At 44.9% G+C, this 20,471-nt stretch overlaps 1 protein-coding gene across 1 annotated transcript in view; it reads right to left on the reverse strand.

Annotated features, from left to right (window-relative positions):
- The window catches only part of LOC147702949 (uncharacterized), a 4,293,369-nt gene that overhangs the window by 4,088,953 nt on the left and 183,945 nt on the right, over window positions 1–20,471 (reverse strand). The window contains exon 4 of the mRNA XM_086929459.1: window positions 1,541–1,735. Coding sequence (XP_086785585.1) covers window positions 1,541–1,735 — 195 coding nt within the window. The remainder of the gene's footprint in view (window positions 1–1,540; window positions 1,736–20,471) is intronic.

The raw sequence follows: 20,471 nt of genomic DNA on the forward strand, positions 1-20,471 counted from the left end.
GCCACTATTTTGTGCATTGGGACACAGTTGCACAGGAAGAAATGAAATGCAAAAGTGATAGAAGGGGTTAGGGTAGAAGTACCCTAACTCCTTGGGGCTGATGGAGTGGTCTGTGAGGACCCCCACTCGGATACTCGCGGATCCGGGCAGATTCAGGTGGGTCGGCGGATCTAGGCCTGATTAAAAAACACCCACTCACAGACCCACACACCTACTCACACTGTCACACACACACTTACACACGTACACAACCACTCTTATACCCACATGCACATCCACTCACACTACCATTTATATACCCACACAACCACTCACACACCCACTCAGATCCTCACAGCCACTCCCACACCCACTCACATACCCATACAACCGCTCTCACAGACCCACAAAACCACTCACACATTCAATTACACACTCACACCACCACTTACACAACCACTCACACAGTCACTTACACACAGGCAGTAATAAACTTATAGAAATTGCAACAGCATATGTTGGTATAAAATGTGCTGTTGTTTTATTATTAAATGTGTGCAATATAATCAGCAGACCCTTATTTGTCCAGGGATTTGCAACAGATTTGGGGATCCATAAAATTAATTTAAAAAAAAGAAAGACTTTGTGCATTGCATTTATAAAAAGACTTCAAAATATGTAATAAGAATGAATGAGTAAACAAAATGTATTTATAAACTTTTGAAAATGTATATTAGTAAATTGAACTTATGGGTCAAATCGTACTACAATTTATATTTATTTTAAAACTGTGAAATTCACAAAAAAAGCAAAGGTTTCAGGGACGTAATAGTTCAGAAATACAATTTAAAAAAACCTTGGAAATTCACAGAAAAAAAACAAAGGTTACAGAGATATTATAGTTAGGTTCAGAATTTACACAAATAACATAGAAATTCAGCAATTATAGTCATCTCAAGTAACTACAACTCGTGTCCTAAGGTAACTATAACTTGCATCCTTGTCATGCACAGCTAATCACTCCACATAGTATATCACTCATGATATCTTCTACAGCATTTTAGATAATATCACTACAACATTTGCAATGCAGTTATTGATGAGAAAACGGTGCATGGTGGGGGCACAAGTTACAGGTACCTTAGGCCACAAGTTATAGTTACTTGAAATAGCTCTAACTGCTGAATTTCTATGGTTGTGTGTGTGTAAAGTCTGAACCTTACTATAACATCGCAGTAACCTTTGTTTTTTTCCAGTGAACACCACATATATATACACACACACACATTTTCATTAACCTCACATTTACCTCATTCTCATAGTGTGATCATATATTGGTGAACACAAGAATGATCTCTCAGTGTCACTGCTTAAAGTACAGCTCATGTTAGACTAACCAAGAGCCTTTTGATTTACTGATTTGTGTACAAAATTATATCACTTGGAAAAATAGTTGTATACTTTATTTATATTGCCCAAGGATTCTGTTAAGTCCAATCAATTTACTAAATCAAACTAATTACAACTGTCACAATAAATGCTGGAGCTCTAATATACTCACATTGTTCTTGTGAAGGTATTCAAGTGCTCGAATGATCTGAAAGAGGAACTTTATTATTGCTCTGCTATCCAGGCCCTGAGGATGAAGCTCCAGCTCCTGCAACAACGTGTGATCTACAAACTCAAATACCAAATAAAATTTTCTATTTTGTTTGAATACTTCAAGCAGGTTCACAAGGTTTTCATGACGACATTGCTGAAAATAAAATAAAAACTTATTTACAGGGTTTTATTATTTAAAATGGCACACTTGGACCTATTATTAACTGTCTATAGAGAGGAATCAGTAAATACATTAAAAAGAGTTGGGTATTTCAATTTCAGACGACATTGTGTTACCATTTGAATTATGCTGTTAATAAAGAGGCAAGATAATACACATAATAAAAACACATATAAAGCACAATTTATCTCTTACATATCCACAAAATTGTTCCCAATATAATGATATATAAGTCAAGGAGACCTCCCACTGTGCTTAAGTATCAATACATATTGCTAAACTACATCCTTTTGGAATATGTTTGCGGTGTATTTTAGGATAACTGGGAAAGGGTATTCTACTTACAAGAGGTCACTAAGCATACAAAGTTGATTTTCCTGAAAGGTATTCACTGCACATCATTCTAATTGTAATTATATTTCGTCTTTTGGAACTGAAATGTCCTGCACATGGTGCCGGATGTGTACCCCTGCTGTGGTGATATATGGATGCTTGGTAATGATTTTTGGTCAAGATCCAACATTGATAATGGGGATTGCATGGCCTTCTAGACCTGTCCCACGGACAGCAGTCTGCTTGAATAGGAAGAGGTATTCCAAGGAGGTACCATCAGGAGGATAAATGCTACTGCCTTCACCTGGGGTTAAGTAGGCCGAGCATAGTGGTGGCAGCACACCATGTTTTAGTGATCAGGGGAGTGGAGTGGTCTATTTTACGTGTGTCACTTGAGTGGTGCCTCCTGGCCCATCCTGGTAAAATTCTGCTACTTAGTGCTTAACTCGACCTCTGGCCTGCATTGAGTTGTGTGCAGCACAAGAACGTATGTGTACCTGGGAGATGGTACAGTACCAGAGGAATAGCAGCAGCAGTTGCATGTGAGCATGAGAGATAGTACATTGCAGGTGACATAGCACAAGTAGCTGCATGCATGTGCCTGAAAGATGGTACAGTGCAGAAGGAAAAGTGCAAGCAGCTGCATGCAGGAGCTAGGCTGTGCGTGTGCCTGTGGGAAGGCACTTCACAGAGGAGATAGCACGTGATGTTGCATGTGCACGCTAGGCTGTATATGAGCCCAGGAAGAACTACAGTACATTGTAGACAGTACACATCTGAATGCAAGTATGCGCAGGAGTATGTGTACATCTGTGAAGAGCACAAAAGTTAGAAGACTCTGAGTTCCATTATGGAGGACCCAGGACTTGCTGGAGGAGCAGCGAGGGGTGGAAGTATACTCCAAACAGATTTGTGGTTTTCTATTTTTCTGAGAGCTGGGTGGGACTCACATTGGAGGGAGGAAGATATAGGCTCTTCGGTGCACTTCAATAGAAATCGTTTGATTCTAAAAGGATGTAACTTGTTAAAGGGACATTTGCACCATTTGCACATTTGAGAAAGGAGATGGGGTTGATTAGAGAAAGGTATGTAGTAGGGCTATAGGCCTTTGGTAAACGTTTGAAGCACATATCACTGAGGCTGACATCCAGGTGTGAATCCCATTTCACCTAGTCACTACTTTGGCTGTGTTTGGGGTTATCAAGATTGGAGACTGTCTTGCTGTGATAGACTGCTCTCTGGAGGCAGAGCACAACAAAGAAGTGGGCACTTAAAAGTGAGCAACCACGGAACATGAACTTCAAAATGATATACTAAATCACAAGTGTGCCTAGAAACAGATTATAACAAGCATTAAAAATGCAATAGGTCTCGCCTGACATTAAGCTAAAGCCATTTGCTTTGCTATACAATACCATTAGCAAAGCAAATGGCTTTAACTTAATCAAAGGTGAGACCTATTGTATTTTCAATGCTTGTTATTTCCTTGCAGCATGTTATTCCGGTATCATGGGTACTGTGAACTGAGGGAACAGAGTTCCTCTGCGAGTCCAGGTTGTGAGTGGGTGTTTAAACCCAGGTACGATTGTTGAGGCCGAAGGCATTACCAGTTTCTCACAGTGCCAGGCTCAGTGGTTCATAAATAGGGACACTGGGATTATGGAATGCTGCGACTGTGCCTTCTTTATTCCGCATAAATATGCATTTCTCGCATTTAGCACATAATCGATATTTGATGAATAATCTGCAGATTTCTTTTTTTTTTTAACACAGTGACGTGGGGGTGCATGCAGCGAAAGGCACTTTGCAAAGGTTAACCGGTAATCTCACTATTGCTTTTTCCAATATTTGGTTGTTAAACTGGTACTAATAAGGTGAAATCTTTGCCCAGTGTTACTATTAGTAAAAATAATGAAGTATTACCATCTAAAAAGGGCTGCATTGTGCTGAATAAGAAAACAAGTTACTTACCTGTAACTGTAGTTCTCCAGTATTGGAAGCTTTCATAGATTCACATGCCTGAATCATTCCCCGTCCTCGAGACGGGAGTATCCGGTATTTAACAAAGCTATGCTTAGGAGTAAAGCAAACTGAAAAAAGGCCTAGGCCCATTTTCCATTTGCAACCCATTACATTCGTTATGTAAAAAAGACCAAACTTTTCTCTAAACCAGTCAGAGCCCCTCACCCTTTAGAACCCTCCTAAGAGAACCTTTTGCCCCTCAGATTTTCGCGCACTTGTGCATAAAACACTTTCTGTGCCAAATCCAAGGTGAGCCTCTCAGGGGAGGAGGGTGGGTTGCATGTGAATCTATGAAAGCTTCCAATACTGGAGAACTACAGATACAGGTAAGTAACTTGTTTTCTTACTCCAGTATTGGAGCTTTCATGAATTCACATGCCTGAATCTGAATAGCAAGCAGTGATATAACAAAGCACATTTGTTTTCTGCATTCTTACATCATGCAAAACAGTATGAATAATCTTATACGGATCACTGACATAATATCGAGGGACACGATATAGACTACTAAAAATATCAATGCCAAAATATCGACAGACAAAATATCGAAATCCTATCTACAAACAGGTAAGTACAAAAATATCGACTCAAAAATATTGTTTAAAAATATATACGTTGTAAAAATATTGAATTTCTTAAAAATAATGTAAACTTAAAAAAATATTACAAATAAATAACTAAAATATACTTAATAATACTTAAATAACCTTAAAATTATTAAATAATTAATGTGAATTATAAACAAATATTACATTTTATTTATTAAAACACATATATATATATATATATATATATATATATATATATATATATATATATATATATATATATATATATATATATATTCAACACAATTTGTCCTGTCGCAGAGGGAGCGCTTAGCTGGTTGGTGCTGGAGTCGAAGCCAGGACAGGGCTTCGTGTTAGTATTTCACACGAAAAAATTATTTCCAGCACTCCGTTAGTTTTGAATTTTAGGGTTTATTGCAGTGCTCAAGTACAAGGCTTGTACTTGAGCACTGCAATAAACCCTAAAATTCAAAACTAACGGAGTGCTGGAAATAATTTTTTCGTGTGAAATATATATATATATATATATATATATATATATATATATATTAACATAATATTATTAACCACATGGCTGCTGGGCGTTTTCCCGTGCTGTGCTGGAAAACCACTGATGCCATTTGTTCATGACGAGCTCAGCTCGTCATCAGCACACGACACCTTTGGGTGATGACGAGCTGAGCTCGTCATCAGCATCGAAAGGGTTAAAAAAAAATATTACCGTAGGATAGCGGGAGTGTAAAAATTACTATTTCCACTCCAGAGAGTGCAACAGTAGGGGTAGAAATTACTATTCCCACTCCAGAGAGTGCAACAGTAGGGAAAGCGTTGGATAGCGTAGGGGTAAAAATTACTATTCCCACTCCAGAGACTGTAACAGTAGGGAAAGAGTTGGATAGCGTAGGGGTAAAAATTACTATTCCCACTCCAGTGAGTGCAACAGTAGGGAAAGCGTTGGATAGCGTAGGGGTAAAAATTACTATTCCCACTCCAGTGAGTGCAACACTAGGGAAAGTAAATACTTCATATATTATTTTAAAAAATATATATAATAATATCTATAACAAATTAAATAAAAGTAATTACCAATTTAATATAATAATTAATCAATTAAAAATAATTATTACAATTAGTTACCTATTAATACAAAATACTTACAATTAACAATCAATTATTAACAATTAAAAATTAACTAACAATTAATCCAAAATAAATACAAATACATTAAATTATTTAATTAATTATAATTAAATTACTTCCCACCCTATTCCCCTATAAACTCACAACCCGCTACAGAAAATAAATTAGTAAAATTAACAAAATTATAAATTAAATTAAATTAATTGGCAATTAAATTTAATTAATTTCCAAATAAAAAGTAATTAATAATTAAAAAAAATACCATTAAATAAATTTACACATTTCATTAATTATAATTAAATTAATTCCCATCCTATTCCCCTATAAACCCACAACCCGCTACAGAACATAAATTAGTAAAATTAAAATAATTATCAATTAATCAATTAAATAAAATTAATTGGCAATTAAAATTTTATTAATTACCAAATAAAAATTAATTAACAAGTAATTCAAAATAAATACCAATAAATAAATTTACATATTTAATGAATTATAATTAAATTACTTCCCACCCTATTCCCCTATAAACCCACAACCCGCTACAGAATTAAATTACGCAAAAATTAAATAAAATAAGATTCATTAATTAAAATAAATTATAACATAAATACACACTTTTCACACATATAATAACATAAAAAACACTATAAAAAATGTGATATTATTAAAAATTCGATAATTTTAATAACCTATAAGGAGTAGTTTCTGTCCTGTAACTCCAGTTCTGTAGTAGGGGTATCTCTGTTATAGTCATAAGCTAGTGAATAGTCCCGCCCATGTGCGTGGACCCCGGCAATCAAAAATAATCTCTTAAGTTGTCAAAATAATGCAGAAACTGCAAAGACACTTAAGAGAGAATTTAAAGACAAATAATGCAGCCTATATCCACAGGCTACACTGTCCAGTACTTCAACTAGAAATTCCACCAAAAAAACACCACACATAAAACAGCCTGCAGTTTCTACCATAGAGAAACTTGCCTCCCCCAGTCAAAGACTCTGGAATGATAGAGAGGAAGGTAGGGACAGACAAGCCCCATAGGCTGTCATTATGTGGCTTAAATAGGATACTCTGCCTTTAAGAGAACTTTCCAGAACTTCTCCCAGTATCCCAGAATGCATAGCAGGTCCCTCTACTTTCAGTTCTTTTTGAAGGCGAAGCACGCCAGACCTGTCGCATTCTTGTATGATGAAAAAATCTCCACCGGGGAGGAGGGCGGGCGCTTATGACTATAACAGAGATACCCCTACTACAGAACTGGAGTTACAGGACAGAAACTACTCCTTCTGTAGTAGGGGATCTCTGTGTATAGTCATAATCTAGTGAATAGAATGGCAAGCCCATCCCCACACCAAAGCGGCGGTGGAGAATAAATACATAACGCCACTACTGTGCGAACAAATTCCGCAGCGAAGCCTGGCCAACCTGAGCGTCTGCCCTGGCGTCAGTGTCCAGGCAGTAATGCTTAGCAAAGGTATGAACCGACTTCCAAGTGGCTGCCTTGCAGATTTCAGCAATCGGCACGTTACGGAGCAAAGCCGTCGTGGCAGCTTTGCCCCTGGTGGAATGAGCCTTAGGCTTACCTCCTAAGGTCTTATTAGCCTTCTGATAACACAATTGTATGCAGGACACAATCCACCTAGAGATGGACTGCTTAGAGGTCGCAAGACCCGTCCTGACTGATCCATAATTGACAAACAACTGGTCAGACCTACGAATATCTTTGGTTTTATCCAGATAAAATTTCAACACCCTCCTCACATCCAGGGAATGGAGAGACCTCTCCGCTGGGGATGAAGGGTTCTGAAAAAACGTAGGCAAAGTTATAGTCTAGTTGACATGAAAATCAGAAAAAACCTTGGGAAGAAATTTAGGGTGAGTACGCATAACAACCTTAGCAGCATGAAATACAGTATAAGGTTCATTACAACATAACGCCTGAATTTCACTCACCCTGCGGGCCGATGTAATGGCCACGAGGAACGCCGCCTTCCAGGACAGGTGCTGCAACGAAGCCTTATGAATAGGTTCAAAAGGCTCCTTCATCAATCTGGACAGCACCACATTCAATTCCCAGGAAGGCGAGGGAAGCCTGACAGGAGGGAATACTTTCTTCAAACCTTCCAGAAAATCTTTGATCACAGGGATCTGGAAAAAGGAAGTCTGTGAAGGGCATTTCCTGTAGGCAGTCAATGCAGCAAGATGTACCTTAATGGAATGGACATTAAGGCCAGACTGCGCCAAATGTAAAAGGTAAGGAAGGATGACATCTTCCTTGCAGGTCGTAGGATCATGGTTCTTAGACTGGCACCAGATACAAAACCTCTTCCACTTGTAAGCATATGAAGTCCGAGTGGAAGGTCTCTTAGACTCCTTCAGTATATCCATGCAATCATCGGGCAGATTCAGATGGCCATATTGCACTATCTCAGGAGCCATGCCGCCAAACTCAAAGACGAGAGGTTGGGGTGTAACATCCGTCCCCCGAACTTCGTGAGAAGGTCCGGCCTGCACGGCAACCGAATGTGAGGAAGGAGAGACCGGTGAAGTAGGTCCGTGAACCACCACTGCCTGGGCCACTCCGGGGCGATGAGTATCATCCGAGCTCTGGACCGGGCCAGCTTGATGAGCACCGCCGGAATCAGAGGAATGGGAGGAAAGGCGTACAGAAAGCTGTTCGTCCAGTTGATCCATAACGCATTCCCCAGAGTCCCTTGTTGGAAGTATCTGGAGGCGAAGTCTCTGCACTTGCTGTTTTCGGCGGTGGCGAACAAATCTACGTCTGGAGTTCCCCACCTTGCGAAGACTTCTCCTAGTACTTCGTCGTTTATGACCCATTCGTGGTTTTCCTGGAGCTGTCTGCTCAGTGCGTCTGCCTGAACATTCTGCACACCTGGTAGATGGGTGGCCGTTATCGTCAGTCCTCTGGCCAGGAGCCAGTGCCAGATCGTCTGCGCCTCCTGCGACAGAGTGCGCGATCTCGAGCCCCCCTGCTTGTTGAGGTAATACATCGTGGTGGTATTGTCCGTCTGTACAAGCAGAGAGATGGTCTGGAAGGACGGAAGAAAGGCCTTCAGCGCCAAGTGAACAGCCCTGAGTTCCAGGAAATTGATGTGATACGTGGCCTCCATCGGTGACCACGTGCCTTGAATCTGTAGAGTCCCGGAGTGCGCTCCCCATCCCAGAAGAGACGCATCCGTCACGACAGTCTGCGCGGGAATGTCCTTGTGAAAGGGAACCCCTCTGAGGAGATTCTCCGCCGAACACCACCACTTCAGAGACTGAAGAGCATGCAGTGACAGGCGAATCTTGTCGTCCCAAGATCCTTTCCTCTGATCCCACTGGTCCTCCAAGCACTCCTGCAGCGGTCTCATGTGCAGCCGTGCGTGTGGCGTCAGGAAGATACAAGAGGCCATCGATCCCAGTAGAGAAGACACCGTCCTCACTGTTGTAGATGGAGTCGTCATAAGAGCCTGAGCCTTCCGAAGGAGTGATAATCGTCGCTCTTCCGAAGGAGACACGCTTGCTGACAGCGTATTGATGGAGGCTCCCAAGTACTGTATGCATTGGACCGGAGTCGGGACAGACTTGGCCATGTTGATGTGCAGCCCCAGCTTGTTCAAGAGAACGCACGTCTTCTGGAAGTGTGCTCGCGCTTCCGAGAAGGAGGATGCCTTGATCAACCAATCGTCCAAGTACGGGTAGACGAACACCTTGTTCTTCCTCAGGTGTGCCGCTACTACTGCCATGCACTTCGAGAACGTCCTCGGTGCAGACTTCAGTCCGAACGGGAGTACTGTGTATTGATAGTGGTTGGTGCCGACTTGGAACCGCAGGAACTTCCTGTGTTTGTGTGCAATGGGCACATGGAAGTAAGCATCCTGTAGGTCTATGGCGCATAGCCAGTCTCCCTGTTGCAACTGAGGGTAAATCTGATGCAACGACAGCATGCAAAACTTTTCTCTGCGAATCCATTTGTTTGCCTGTCGCAAATCCAGAATGGGCCTGAACTCGTTCTTGTCCTTCTTGCGAACCAGAAAGAACCGGGAGTACAGACCTCTTCCTCTCTGAGACAGAGGTACGTCCTCTATCGCCCTTTTCCTCAATAGGATATCCGCTTCCGCCTGAAGCTCGCGCAGCTGAAACCGCGAGCTGACCGGGGGAATAGCTGGAGGAGGGCTGGTGAACCGAAGACTGTATCCATTGCAAACAATATTCAGCACCCACTTGTCCTGAGTAATTTTTCTCCACTCTGCCAGAAAAAATTGAATGCTTCCCCCTACCGGAGTGGGTAACAGATCCGGGGGAAGTAGGTTCCTAGGGCCTCCCCTGCCCTTCTGGCGCTTCTGGAACGGCTTACGGAACTGGTGTTGCTGTTGCGATTGTCCCGAAGCCTGTACCCCGTCCACGGCCTTATCCGCCGAACCGCCGTTGGAAAGGGCGGTACTGCTTCTTGGTCTCTTTGGGCTTTTCCAGGCCCACAGCCGTCAGCGTCTCGGCCTCCACCTTCATGCGGGCCATTTCATCGTCCGCATGCTTCCCGAAGAGGGTCTCACCGGAGAACGGCAGATTGGCCACCCTCTGCTGTGCGTCGGGTTTCAGGGACGTAAGCCGGAGCCATGCGTGGCGCCGTTGGTTGACTCCGTGGCAAAATCCGTGCGCCGCCAACAGGGAAGAGTCCGCTGCCGCGCTGATTATCTGGTTGGCCACTAGCATCCCCTCACTTAGTACTTCCATGAAGTCTTCACGCTGCTCCCGAGGTAGATGCTCCGCAAAGCGCTCGAGGGAGTCCCAAAGGGCGCGGTCGTATCGGCCCAACAGAGCCGTGGCACTCGCCGCTTTCATGGAGGTAGCGGAAGTTCCACAAACTTTTCTCCCCGTCGAATCAATCCACCTTGACTCCATATCCGGGGGAACCGTGGAGGAAGGAGTGGTGGCATGCTGCTTGCGAGCCGCTGTGACGATGACAGAGTCAGGCGGAGGCTCCGCTCTCAAAAAGGCCGGATCCGAGTCGGGAGCCCGGTACTTCTTTAGTAATCTTGATGGAGCCGCCTTCGTCACCGCAGGGGTGAGAAACAGAGCCATAGCCGGTTCTTCCAGGCCCGGCACCAGAGGCAGGAGAGGACGAGACAGGTGCTTTTGATGTAGAGTCTCGAAAATGACCGACGTCTTCGGAGTGGGCACCGTCAGAGATATGCCCAACTTCGCAGCGCCTCTCAACAGGACGTCCTGAAACGCCACCAGGTCATCTATCGGGGACACTCTCGTGTCCGGTGACCCCGATAGGGTAGGGGAATAATCCCTGGTCCCAGAGGACCACGTGTGTGAGCAAGATTCGCGCCTCCTACGGCGGTGTCTTAATCTCGTGGATGATCTGCCTCGCGATCTCTCCTTCCTCCTGGAGCGAGAGCGAGACCTGCCTGCCCGTGGGCGCTCCTTCGGTTTACGTGGAGGGGTCTTCCTTGGGTCCTCACGGGGTTTCGTCGGTTCCTCCCGGGGTTTCGGGTTTGGAGTCCCCTTAGGAGGAACAGGCAGGGACGGCAGGGAAGTGGACCTCGGCGGAGGAACCTTCGGCTGCGGGGTGGGCCCATGCGGAGGGACCGGAGGTGGAAGAGGGTCTCCTGAAGGCAGTGGCGGTTTGGGTGGAGGGTCCTCCTTAGGAACAGGAGGAGGAGGCGGAGTCCTGGGCCGAGATGGCGTGTAGACTTCAGAGTACACCGAGCCCGGTGACCCTTTAGGCGAAGGATGCGGAGAGCCAGTCCCATCAGCGGGCGACCGCTTCCTCTTGCGCCCTCCACTGGAAGCAGCGTGACTTCTGGGACTAGAATCCCTCCTGCGCCGTTTAGGAGAGGGTGACCGACTCCTAGACGCTGACCGCTGTCTGCTGGACGCAGAGCGACGCTCCTCTGGCGTAGAACGACGCCTCCTGGGCTCCGGCGTCGATCGCCGCCTCCTCGACGTCGACCCTCTGCTCCTCGGCGTCGACCGTCGACGTCGACCTCCTCTTCCGCGACGTCGCACGGTGCCGTCTCGACGTCGAGCGTTCCTTCGACGACGAACGTCGCCGTCGTCTTGATGTTCTCGACGTCGAGGAGCCCCTCGACGTCGATCGGCGGTGTCGCCTCGACGGGAATCGACGGTGTCGCGTCGACGGCGAGCGTCGGTGCCGCTTCGACGGCAAGCGCCGATGCACGTCACTCCGCCTTCGGCGTCGATAAGAAGATCTCGACGTCGACGAAGATGATGACGTCGACGGTGGCTTCTCCTTCGACGTCGAGCCGTCACGCCGTCTCGACCCGGAGCCCCGGGGAGAAGGGGAGCACGCCGCCGTCATCCCTCTCGACGTCGTCGTCGATGCAATCGACGTCGACGGAGAATGGGACCGTTTGCTGGACTTCCTGCCCCCGGGGAGCCCCCCAGGGGCCTCAGCAGAGGCAGAGGGAACCTTCCCAGCCTGCCCAGACCCACCTGCAGCCCGCAGACGCCTATCCTCCAGGCCAGCCAGCCTGATCTTCAATCTGTCCCTCAGAGTCCGAGCAGAAAGCTGCTGGCAGATGACGCAATCCTCAGGGACATGATCTTCTGGAAGGCACACGATGCAGACATCATGGGGGTCACTCTTGGCCTTCTTCCTCTCACATGCTGGGCACTTAACAAAAAGGCCAGGCATTTTAGAGCCCTAAAACGCCATAAACAGCACAAAACAGGAGAAGAGAACACCAACAAGTAAAACTGCAACACTTTTAAAAGTCAAAAGTGTCAAAAAATCCCAATAAACCCTTGAAAAAGGGAGAGCTCAATGCCAGGGTCCTGTAAGCAGGAGCCGGAAAAAAGAACTGAAAGTAGAGGGACCTGCTATGCATTCTGGGATACTGGGAGAAGTTCTGGAAAGTTCTCTTAAAGGCACAGTATCCTATTTAAGCCACATAATGGCAGCCAATGGGGCTTGTCTGTCCCTACCTTCCTCTCTATCATTCCAGAGTCTTTGACTGGGGGAGGCAAGTTTCTCTATGGTAGAAACTGCAGGCTGTTTTATGTGTGGTGTTTTTTTGGTGGAATTTCTAGTTGAAGTACTGGACAGTGTAGCCTGTGGATATAGGCTGCATTATTTGTCTTTAAATTCTCTCTTAAGTGTCTTTGCAGTTTCTGCATTATTTTGACAACTTAAGAGATTATTTTTGATTGCCGGGGTCCACGCACATGGGCGGGACTATTCACTAGATTAGGACTATACACAGAGATCCCCTACTACAGAATATATACTTCGATATTTTGACTTTCTACATTTTAAAAATTCGATATTACATTACTTATCTTCAAAACAATATTTTTGATGACTATATTCTGTCCATTCAATATTTTGTCCATTCTATATTTTTGAAGTCGATATTTTGTCCATTCCATATTTTGAAGTCGATATTTTGTCTGTTTACCATCTTATACACAGTAAGTAAAACAAAATTGCATTTGTGAGCAAAAATAAAGGAAGGAGGGATGTAAAGAGGCTCACCATCAATGGATGATATTTCTCAGAACTGCTTCTCCCACCGCCACATCTGTCTCAGCTGTCGCTTCCAAGCAGTAGTGCCTGGTGAAGGTATGCGTGGATGTCCAGGTTGCTGCTCTGCATATGTCCTGGATCTGTACTCCTGCAAACAACGCAGTGGATGTGGACACTGCCCTGGTTGAGTGAGCACGAACCCGTGCATTCAGAGGTTTTCCAGCCACTTGGTGACAGTAGACAATTGCACTGGAAATCCATCTGGTAATCCCTTTGTTTTGATAAAGGGAAACCCTTCCTGGGTGCGCTATAAGCGACGAAGAGCTGTGAGGACTTACGAAAAGCTCTAGTTTCCTGCAAATAGAATTTGAGACATCGCTGAACATCCAGTGAATGCGGTACTCTTTCTGCCGCTGTCACTGGCTGAGGAAAGAAGCATTTCAATACTAACGGTTCATTTAATTGAAAGTCAGTTGGCACTTTAGGAATGAACTTTGAGTTAGTTCTAAGAATCATCCTGTCTTCTTGAAACTGCAAAAAAGGAGCTTGAATCTTGAGAGCCTGTAGTTCTCCTACCCGTCTTGCTGATGTCAAGGCGATGAGAAGCGCCACCTTCCATGATAGGAATTTCAAATCTGCTCTATTTATAGATTGGAAGGGTTGTTTCATTAGCTGAGATAACACTATATTTAAACGCCAAAGCGGTGGTGGTTTTATTGGAGGAAAAACTCTGAATAGCCCTTTCATAAACTGTTTGATGATCCTTGCAGACCATACATAAGGATGGACCCGAGGAAGACCTCCTGTAGCGGGATAATGCAGCTAAATGCACCTTAATAGAAGCGTGAGCCAATCCTGACTTGGCTAGAAGTAAGATGTATGGGAAAATTTCATGAGGTGCCGCAGTTAGAGGGTGAATGTTATTTCTCTGACACCATAGACAAAATTTCTTCCATTTCATTCTGTAGATTTTGTTGGTACTATCCGCCCTAGCTTTGGAAAGGATTCTCTTGCATTCCTCTGAGATTTTCAGATGTTGAAATTCACAGTGTTCAGGAGAAAGCCCGCTAATCGCAAGGATTTCGGGTCCGGATGGAGCACTTGTCCCCGGACATTGTCAGAAGGGATGGAATCGGTTGGAGACGAACTGGACGATCCTCTGACAGCAGGAGGATTTCTGTCAACCAGTGTTGTCTGGGCCACCACGGGGCTATCAGGATTAGCAGGCACGGATCCTTCTTGATCATCACAAGCACTCGGGTCAGGAGAGGAATAGGAGGAAAAACGTAAGCAAAGACACCGGACCATGCCATCGAAAACGCATTCCCCCAAGACCCCTTCGGGGGAAGCCAGCTTGCGAAGAACCAGCATTTCCTGTTCTGTCTTGTGGCGAAGAAGTCTACTGTTGGTGTTCCCCATCTTCGAAAAATACTGTCCAGGATCCCCTGATCCAGCTCCCACTCGTTGCAGGACGATTTGAGCCTGCTGAGAGTATCCGCTTTGATGTTCAGATCCCCCGGGAGATGTTCTGCTGTCAAGGATATCCCCTGCTGTAGTGCCCATTCTCTCAGGGCCTCCTGAGACAGGGAGAGTGATCTTGTTCCTCCTTGTTTGTTTAAGTAGTGCATTGCCGTAGTGTTGTCCATTCTTATCAACACCAGCGAGCACCTTATTCTTGGTAGGAAAGCTTGCAATGCGAGGTGGATTGCCTTGAGTTCTAGCAGATTTATGTGTAATTGCTGCTCGTGCAATCTCCAACGACCGCTGACTTGAAGGTCTTGAAGAAAAGCTCCTCATCCTTCCAAGGACGCATCTGTAGTCACTACCAATGGAGCTGATTTTGAAAGAAGTGACAGACCCTGAGAGGCATTTTCTTTTTGCGTCCACCATGTCGCTGCTTGGACTATTACTGGTGTCACTTGAATTGTGTCTTCGAAGGATCCCTCCACCTGACGCCACTGAAGATCGATCTGTTCTTGCAACGGGCGCATCCTTAACCTGCAGTGAGGCACGAGGGGAATACAAGATGACATCATTTCCAGTAATGACTTGTACTTGCGTACTGAAAGATATTTTCTTTTTATAAAGTCTTGGAAGAGAGGCACGATTCTCAGTTGCCTTTCTTTGGAGGGAAATTCCTTGTATCTTTCCGTATCCAGCATTGCTCCCAGCAACGTGATCAGTTTTGTCGGTTGAAGGGTTGATTTTCCCTCGTGCAGAGTCAAACCCAGTTTGGCAAATAAGTCTAAGCAGGCCTGTGTTGACGCCCTGGCCTGTGTTTCCGATGGTGCTTTGACTAACCAGTTGTCGAGGTAAGGAAATATTTGATGTTTTTGCTTTCTCAACACCGCCGCCACTGGAGCCAGGCATTTTGTGAATACTCGAGGTGCTGACTTTAGGCCGAATGGCAGTACCTTGAATTGATAATGCTCTCCGGCTACCATGAATCGAAGGTACTGTATGTGTGAAGGATGGATAGGGACATGAAAATACTCATCCTGCAGGTCTAAAGTGGTCATATGATCCCCTGGGTTCAACAGTAGAAGGATGTCCTGAAGAGACACCATCCTGAAAGATTGCTTTTTGAGATAGGTGTTTTGGGATCTGAGATCCAGAATAGGATGCAATTGGAGGATGTTTTTCCTGATCAGAAAAAATTGGGAGTAAAATCCCTTTCCTTTTTGGGAATTCGGTACCAGTTCTATTGCTCCCTTTCGGAGCATTGTCCGAATCTCCTTCTGGAGCTGATGCAGATGATTGACCTTTTGATGCACCGGTGGCGTACAATGAGGCGTCTGTAGAAATTCTAGAGTGTGGCCGAATCGAATAATGTTGAGGACCCATTGGTCCGTTGTTATTTTTTGCCAATTTTAAAAATAATGAGCAATCTTTCACCCAGGGGAGTACTTGATCTTAGAGGAGTTGATGTAGCTGGAGATTGAAGGTTGTCATTGTCGTCTGGCGTTGTCCTTCCCCCGACGACCTCCTTTGCCTCTCGGAGTCGAATTCGAATAACCTCCTGATTGACGCTGAGAATACTGCTGGCGGTAGGGCTGGGATGAAGCGAAGTAAGAGGAATATCTCCTCTGCTGATATCCTCCTCTATAAGAAGATTGCCCTCTACCTCTAGAGCCTCGAAAAGGAACCTTTCTGTATTGTAGAGTTCCAAATGTTTCCGCAGTATTCGTATCCTTCTTGATACTCTGTAGGTTGTCATCAATATGTTTATCAAATAAATCTTCACCATTGAAAGGAAGGTCTAAGATCTTATTTTGCACTTCAGGTCTAAAAGCCGTCGCTCGTAGCCATCCTTGTCTGCGCAGAACTGCTGCTCCTCAAAGAGACCTAAATGCCGTGGTCGCTATATCCATAGCGCAGTCTATGACTTCCACCGAAGTCCTCTTACCCTCCAGAAGAATTATTCTGGCCTCTTGTTTCTCTGGCTGCAAGACCCCGTTCAATATAAGGCGACAGGTCGCACCACATTTGCCTGTCGTATCTTCCTAGAATAGCAAGGGCATTTGCAGCTTTCACCAGCAGGACAGACATTAAGGAAAACCTCTTTATTGCGTTGTCCAGCTTCTCAACCTCTCTGTCTGGTGGTGTTGTAATTGGAGCTGACGGATTTCTCGATTTCTGCTGCGTCGCCTGCGTAATCAGGGAATCCGGTTTTGTATGACCCAAAAGACACGCTGGTGCATCTGAAGGCGCTTTATATTTCTTATCTAGTCTGGCTAGAACCGGAGTCACTGTAGCCGGCATCTCCATAACCTTCAAGCCTTCTTCCCAAATATGACTAACAATAGGTAAGGAAGGAACAGATCTTCAATAGGGTTCCTTAAAGTCATACAAGAAACATCCTGCCTTAACCTCCATCATGGTAAGTGCGAATCTTTTAGTGGCTCTTTCCATTAGGTTTGAAAACCACCAATGTCCTCTGGTAGAGAGTCCACCAGTTTCGGAGTAGGAGTTGAAGGAGAAGGAATGAGATAGTCGTCCCATTCTCTACTAGGTTCTGCAATCTCTCTATCTTCATGGTCATCGTACGAGGTATCTGGATCACGTTGAGATCTTGGTGGTGGAGACTTAGGAATGGACTCTGGCAAGATCTCCCTTCTTCGTACTGGTGTACCCGGTACAGAGCGAGGTCGAGGCGTACCCTCAGGAATTTCCTGAGATGTTTGAGGCACTGGATACCTTCTTCTATAATCCTCCAACATGCTCTGTAGATCTTTCAGTAAAGATGATGGCACACTAGTCATATCCTCATGATGCTCTTGGTGGAATTGCTGCTGTTCCTGGGGATGATGGTGAAACTCCCCATATTCTTCCTCCGATTCTTCCTGATATTTCACTCTTAATTGCGAAGGACTACTCGCATAACCAAAAGGACCACCTTCCTCCTTGTCCTCTGAGTCCTCCTCTTCCAGAAGGTGAGAATGGACTAATAGAGACACCTTGTTTGGAGACGTAATTTCTGGCGTTATTGTCTTTATCCAGGATGAAAACCTCTTTTCCGGGGTCTTCTCTCGTCGACGAGCCCGTCGACGAGATCCCCGTCATCGTCGTTGACAATATTATCGTCGTCGACGTTGTAGATACCCTCAACGTAGTCATCGTCGACGCTCCTGTCGTCGTCGCCATCGTCGACGATCTCGTCGTCGACGATGTTGATGTAGCCATAGTTGTAAACGCCGTCGTCGACGACGAACCCGTTGTCGATACTGCAGTCAACGGTGAAAGTGTCAACGGCGTCTTAGCAACAGTCTTTACCTCATGTTTCGTCGACGATGATGGTGTTTTCGTCGTTGACGATGTCATCTTCCTCGTCAACGTCCCCGTCGACGGTGTAGATCCTTTCACTTTCTCCTCAGAAGGTGTAGAGGAAGTCTTTTGGTGGTCATTTTGACCCTTGGAGGAGATTTAGAAGGTTCTGAGGCAGTTTTCTTTCCTTGTTTCACCTCAGAAGCAGAACCCTTCTTCTCCTTAGTTTTGCCTGAAGGTGGTTTTGAGGGACTGCACCCTGAAGACCCTGGAGTGGTCTTTTTTGGGGCCTTCTCAGGTCTCTCACCTGAGGTATGTGCCTGAGGAGATCTACTCCTTTTTTGAGATCTCCTAGACGAAGATGACTCCTCCTCACTCTCACTTCAGAGGATCTCTTTTCTGGCTTTAACCTTCTGGAGCCAAAGAAGTAATCTTCCCTCATGATCCCTCAAGGTTTTTTTTAAAAGGTTCGACATAACTTGCAATCCTTTGCCTGGTGGGCTGGATAGAGGCAGTATATGCAGTCTTTGTGAGGCTCATCTGTATAAAGCCTTTTTTAAGAGCAGGTGGCACAAGCTCTAAATAATCCTTTCTTCTCTTTATCAGTCATGATAGAGGAATAAGGAACTTCAATAAGAAGAAACTAGAAAATGAGATAACCTCAAATCCCAGTCAAAGTAAGATGAATTGAAGAGTTTGTGCAGAGCTCAAAGGAGACTTCCTAGCACAACGTGCGGTAGAAAATCTGAGGGGGAAAAGGTTCTCTCAGGAGGGTTCTAGAGGGTGAGGGGCTCTGATTGGTTCAGAGAAAAGTTTGGTCCTTTTTACATAACGAATGTAATGGGTTGCATAAGGAAAATGGGCCTAGGCCATTTTTCAGTTTGCTTTGTTATATACCGGAGACTCCCGTCTCGACGACGGGGAATGATTCAGGCATGTGAATCTACGAAAGCTCCAATACTGGAGTAATTTCCATTTTCTTGCCACATAATTTAGTCAACCCTGCTGCATAATTTGGTGCTTCCCTGCTGCATAACTCCAGAGGCCCGGTGATAAATGCATTTAGAATACATGCTCATCCAATCCTTGGCCCCTCTGCAGACCGATCGCATAGAGCAATGGTGATGTGTAGCAATTTTAATTGTGATTCTGTTTTTGAAAGAGGAACACAACCATCGAAATATTTACAGGAAAAAGTAAAACAACATGCATTGCTTTCAGGCGAGTGGATGCAGTGTGTGTGGGTGGAGGAGATGCAGGGAAGCGCATGCAAGGAGGGGTGAAAGGAGGGTGCTGAAGACGCGAGAGAGAGAAGGTGTGAGATGCAAAGGGAGGGTTGTGGAGGAAACATGGCATGTCATACAGGCTCAGGAAGACGGTGGTGTGTGCTGGGACATTTTCAATTATAATTAATTACAACACAATCACTGTGGAACTCGTTTATCTGACACTGCTAGCAAGCATTGGTAACGCCAACAGTTCTGGCTTGGTGCACGTCCATTACTGTGTATTATTGTTGGATGCGAAGGTTGCCTTCGCGGAACCACAGGTGTACTGCTCTGCTGTGCTATCTTAATAAATCTATCTTGTAACCTGAAGACGTGTCCTGCTACCTATCTAAACTACTTAAAAACATTTTGGCGACAAGGGTGGGATTCCAAGAGGTCGCTGACCTCCTACCTGTTATATGTTTTCTTTCTTCTTGTTTTCCATGCCTTAACCTCTTACCATGTGTTTGAGTTTTTCATTTTTGTTTTATCTGTAAAGGAAGAAGATATGTTGTATATTTGTGCTTCATTCAATATGGCTACTTGGTGTCAGTAGCCCTTTTTTTGTGTTCCCACCTTCCCAACCTCCCATAGTACCTATGAGTGTTCTATCTTGTATGTGGAAGTTCTAGCCTTGGCAGTTAATGGTCTGGTCAGCTGGCGAGGTGTAATGCTCTGCTGTGCTATCTTAATAAATCTATCTTGTAACCTGAAGACGTGGCCTGCTGCCTACCTAAACTACTTACAACAGGGAAGTTTTAGTCTACCTGTTGTGTAGGCCACTCCTCATGGAAAGATTAATCGTTATGTTTCTTAGGCCATGCCCCTTTTAGAGACACCCTCCACACCCCTTCTCTCCACTCACCTCCTTTTAACCTGATTAAAGCGCCGAAGACAACTGCGTCTTGTAAGAATCCAGTTACTCATTGCAAAAGATAAAATAAGTTTATTCTAGGGAAAAGGATCCCATCCACAAACAACCTGTCTCCAGGATCACATCAAGGCTCCAAATAAAGCCTAAGCCCAGCCACAAGATAACATTCTCTATCACCTGGAAACAGGTGTAGAATTTAAGGATGCCACACATCTCCCTCCTTTACATTTTTACA

The sequence above is a fragment of the Lissotriton vulgaris genome, chromosome 7 (assembly GCF_964263255.1).
Source record: "Lissotriton vulgaris chromosome 7, aLisVul1.2, whole genome shotgun sequence".
Lineage (NCBI taxonomy): Eukaryota > Metazoa > Chordata > Amphibia > Caudata > Salamandridae > Lissotriton > Lissotriton vulgaris.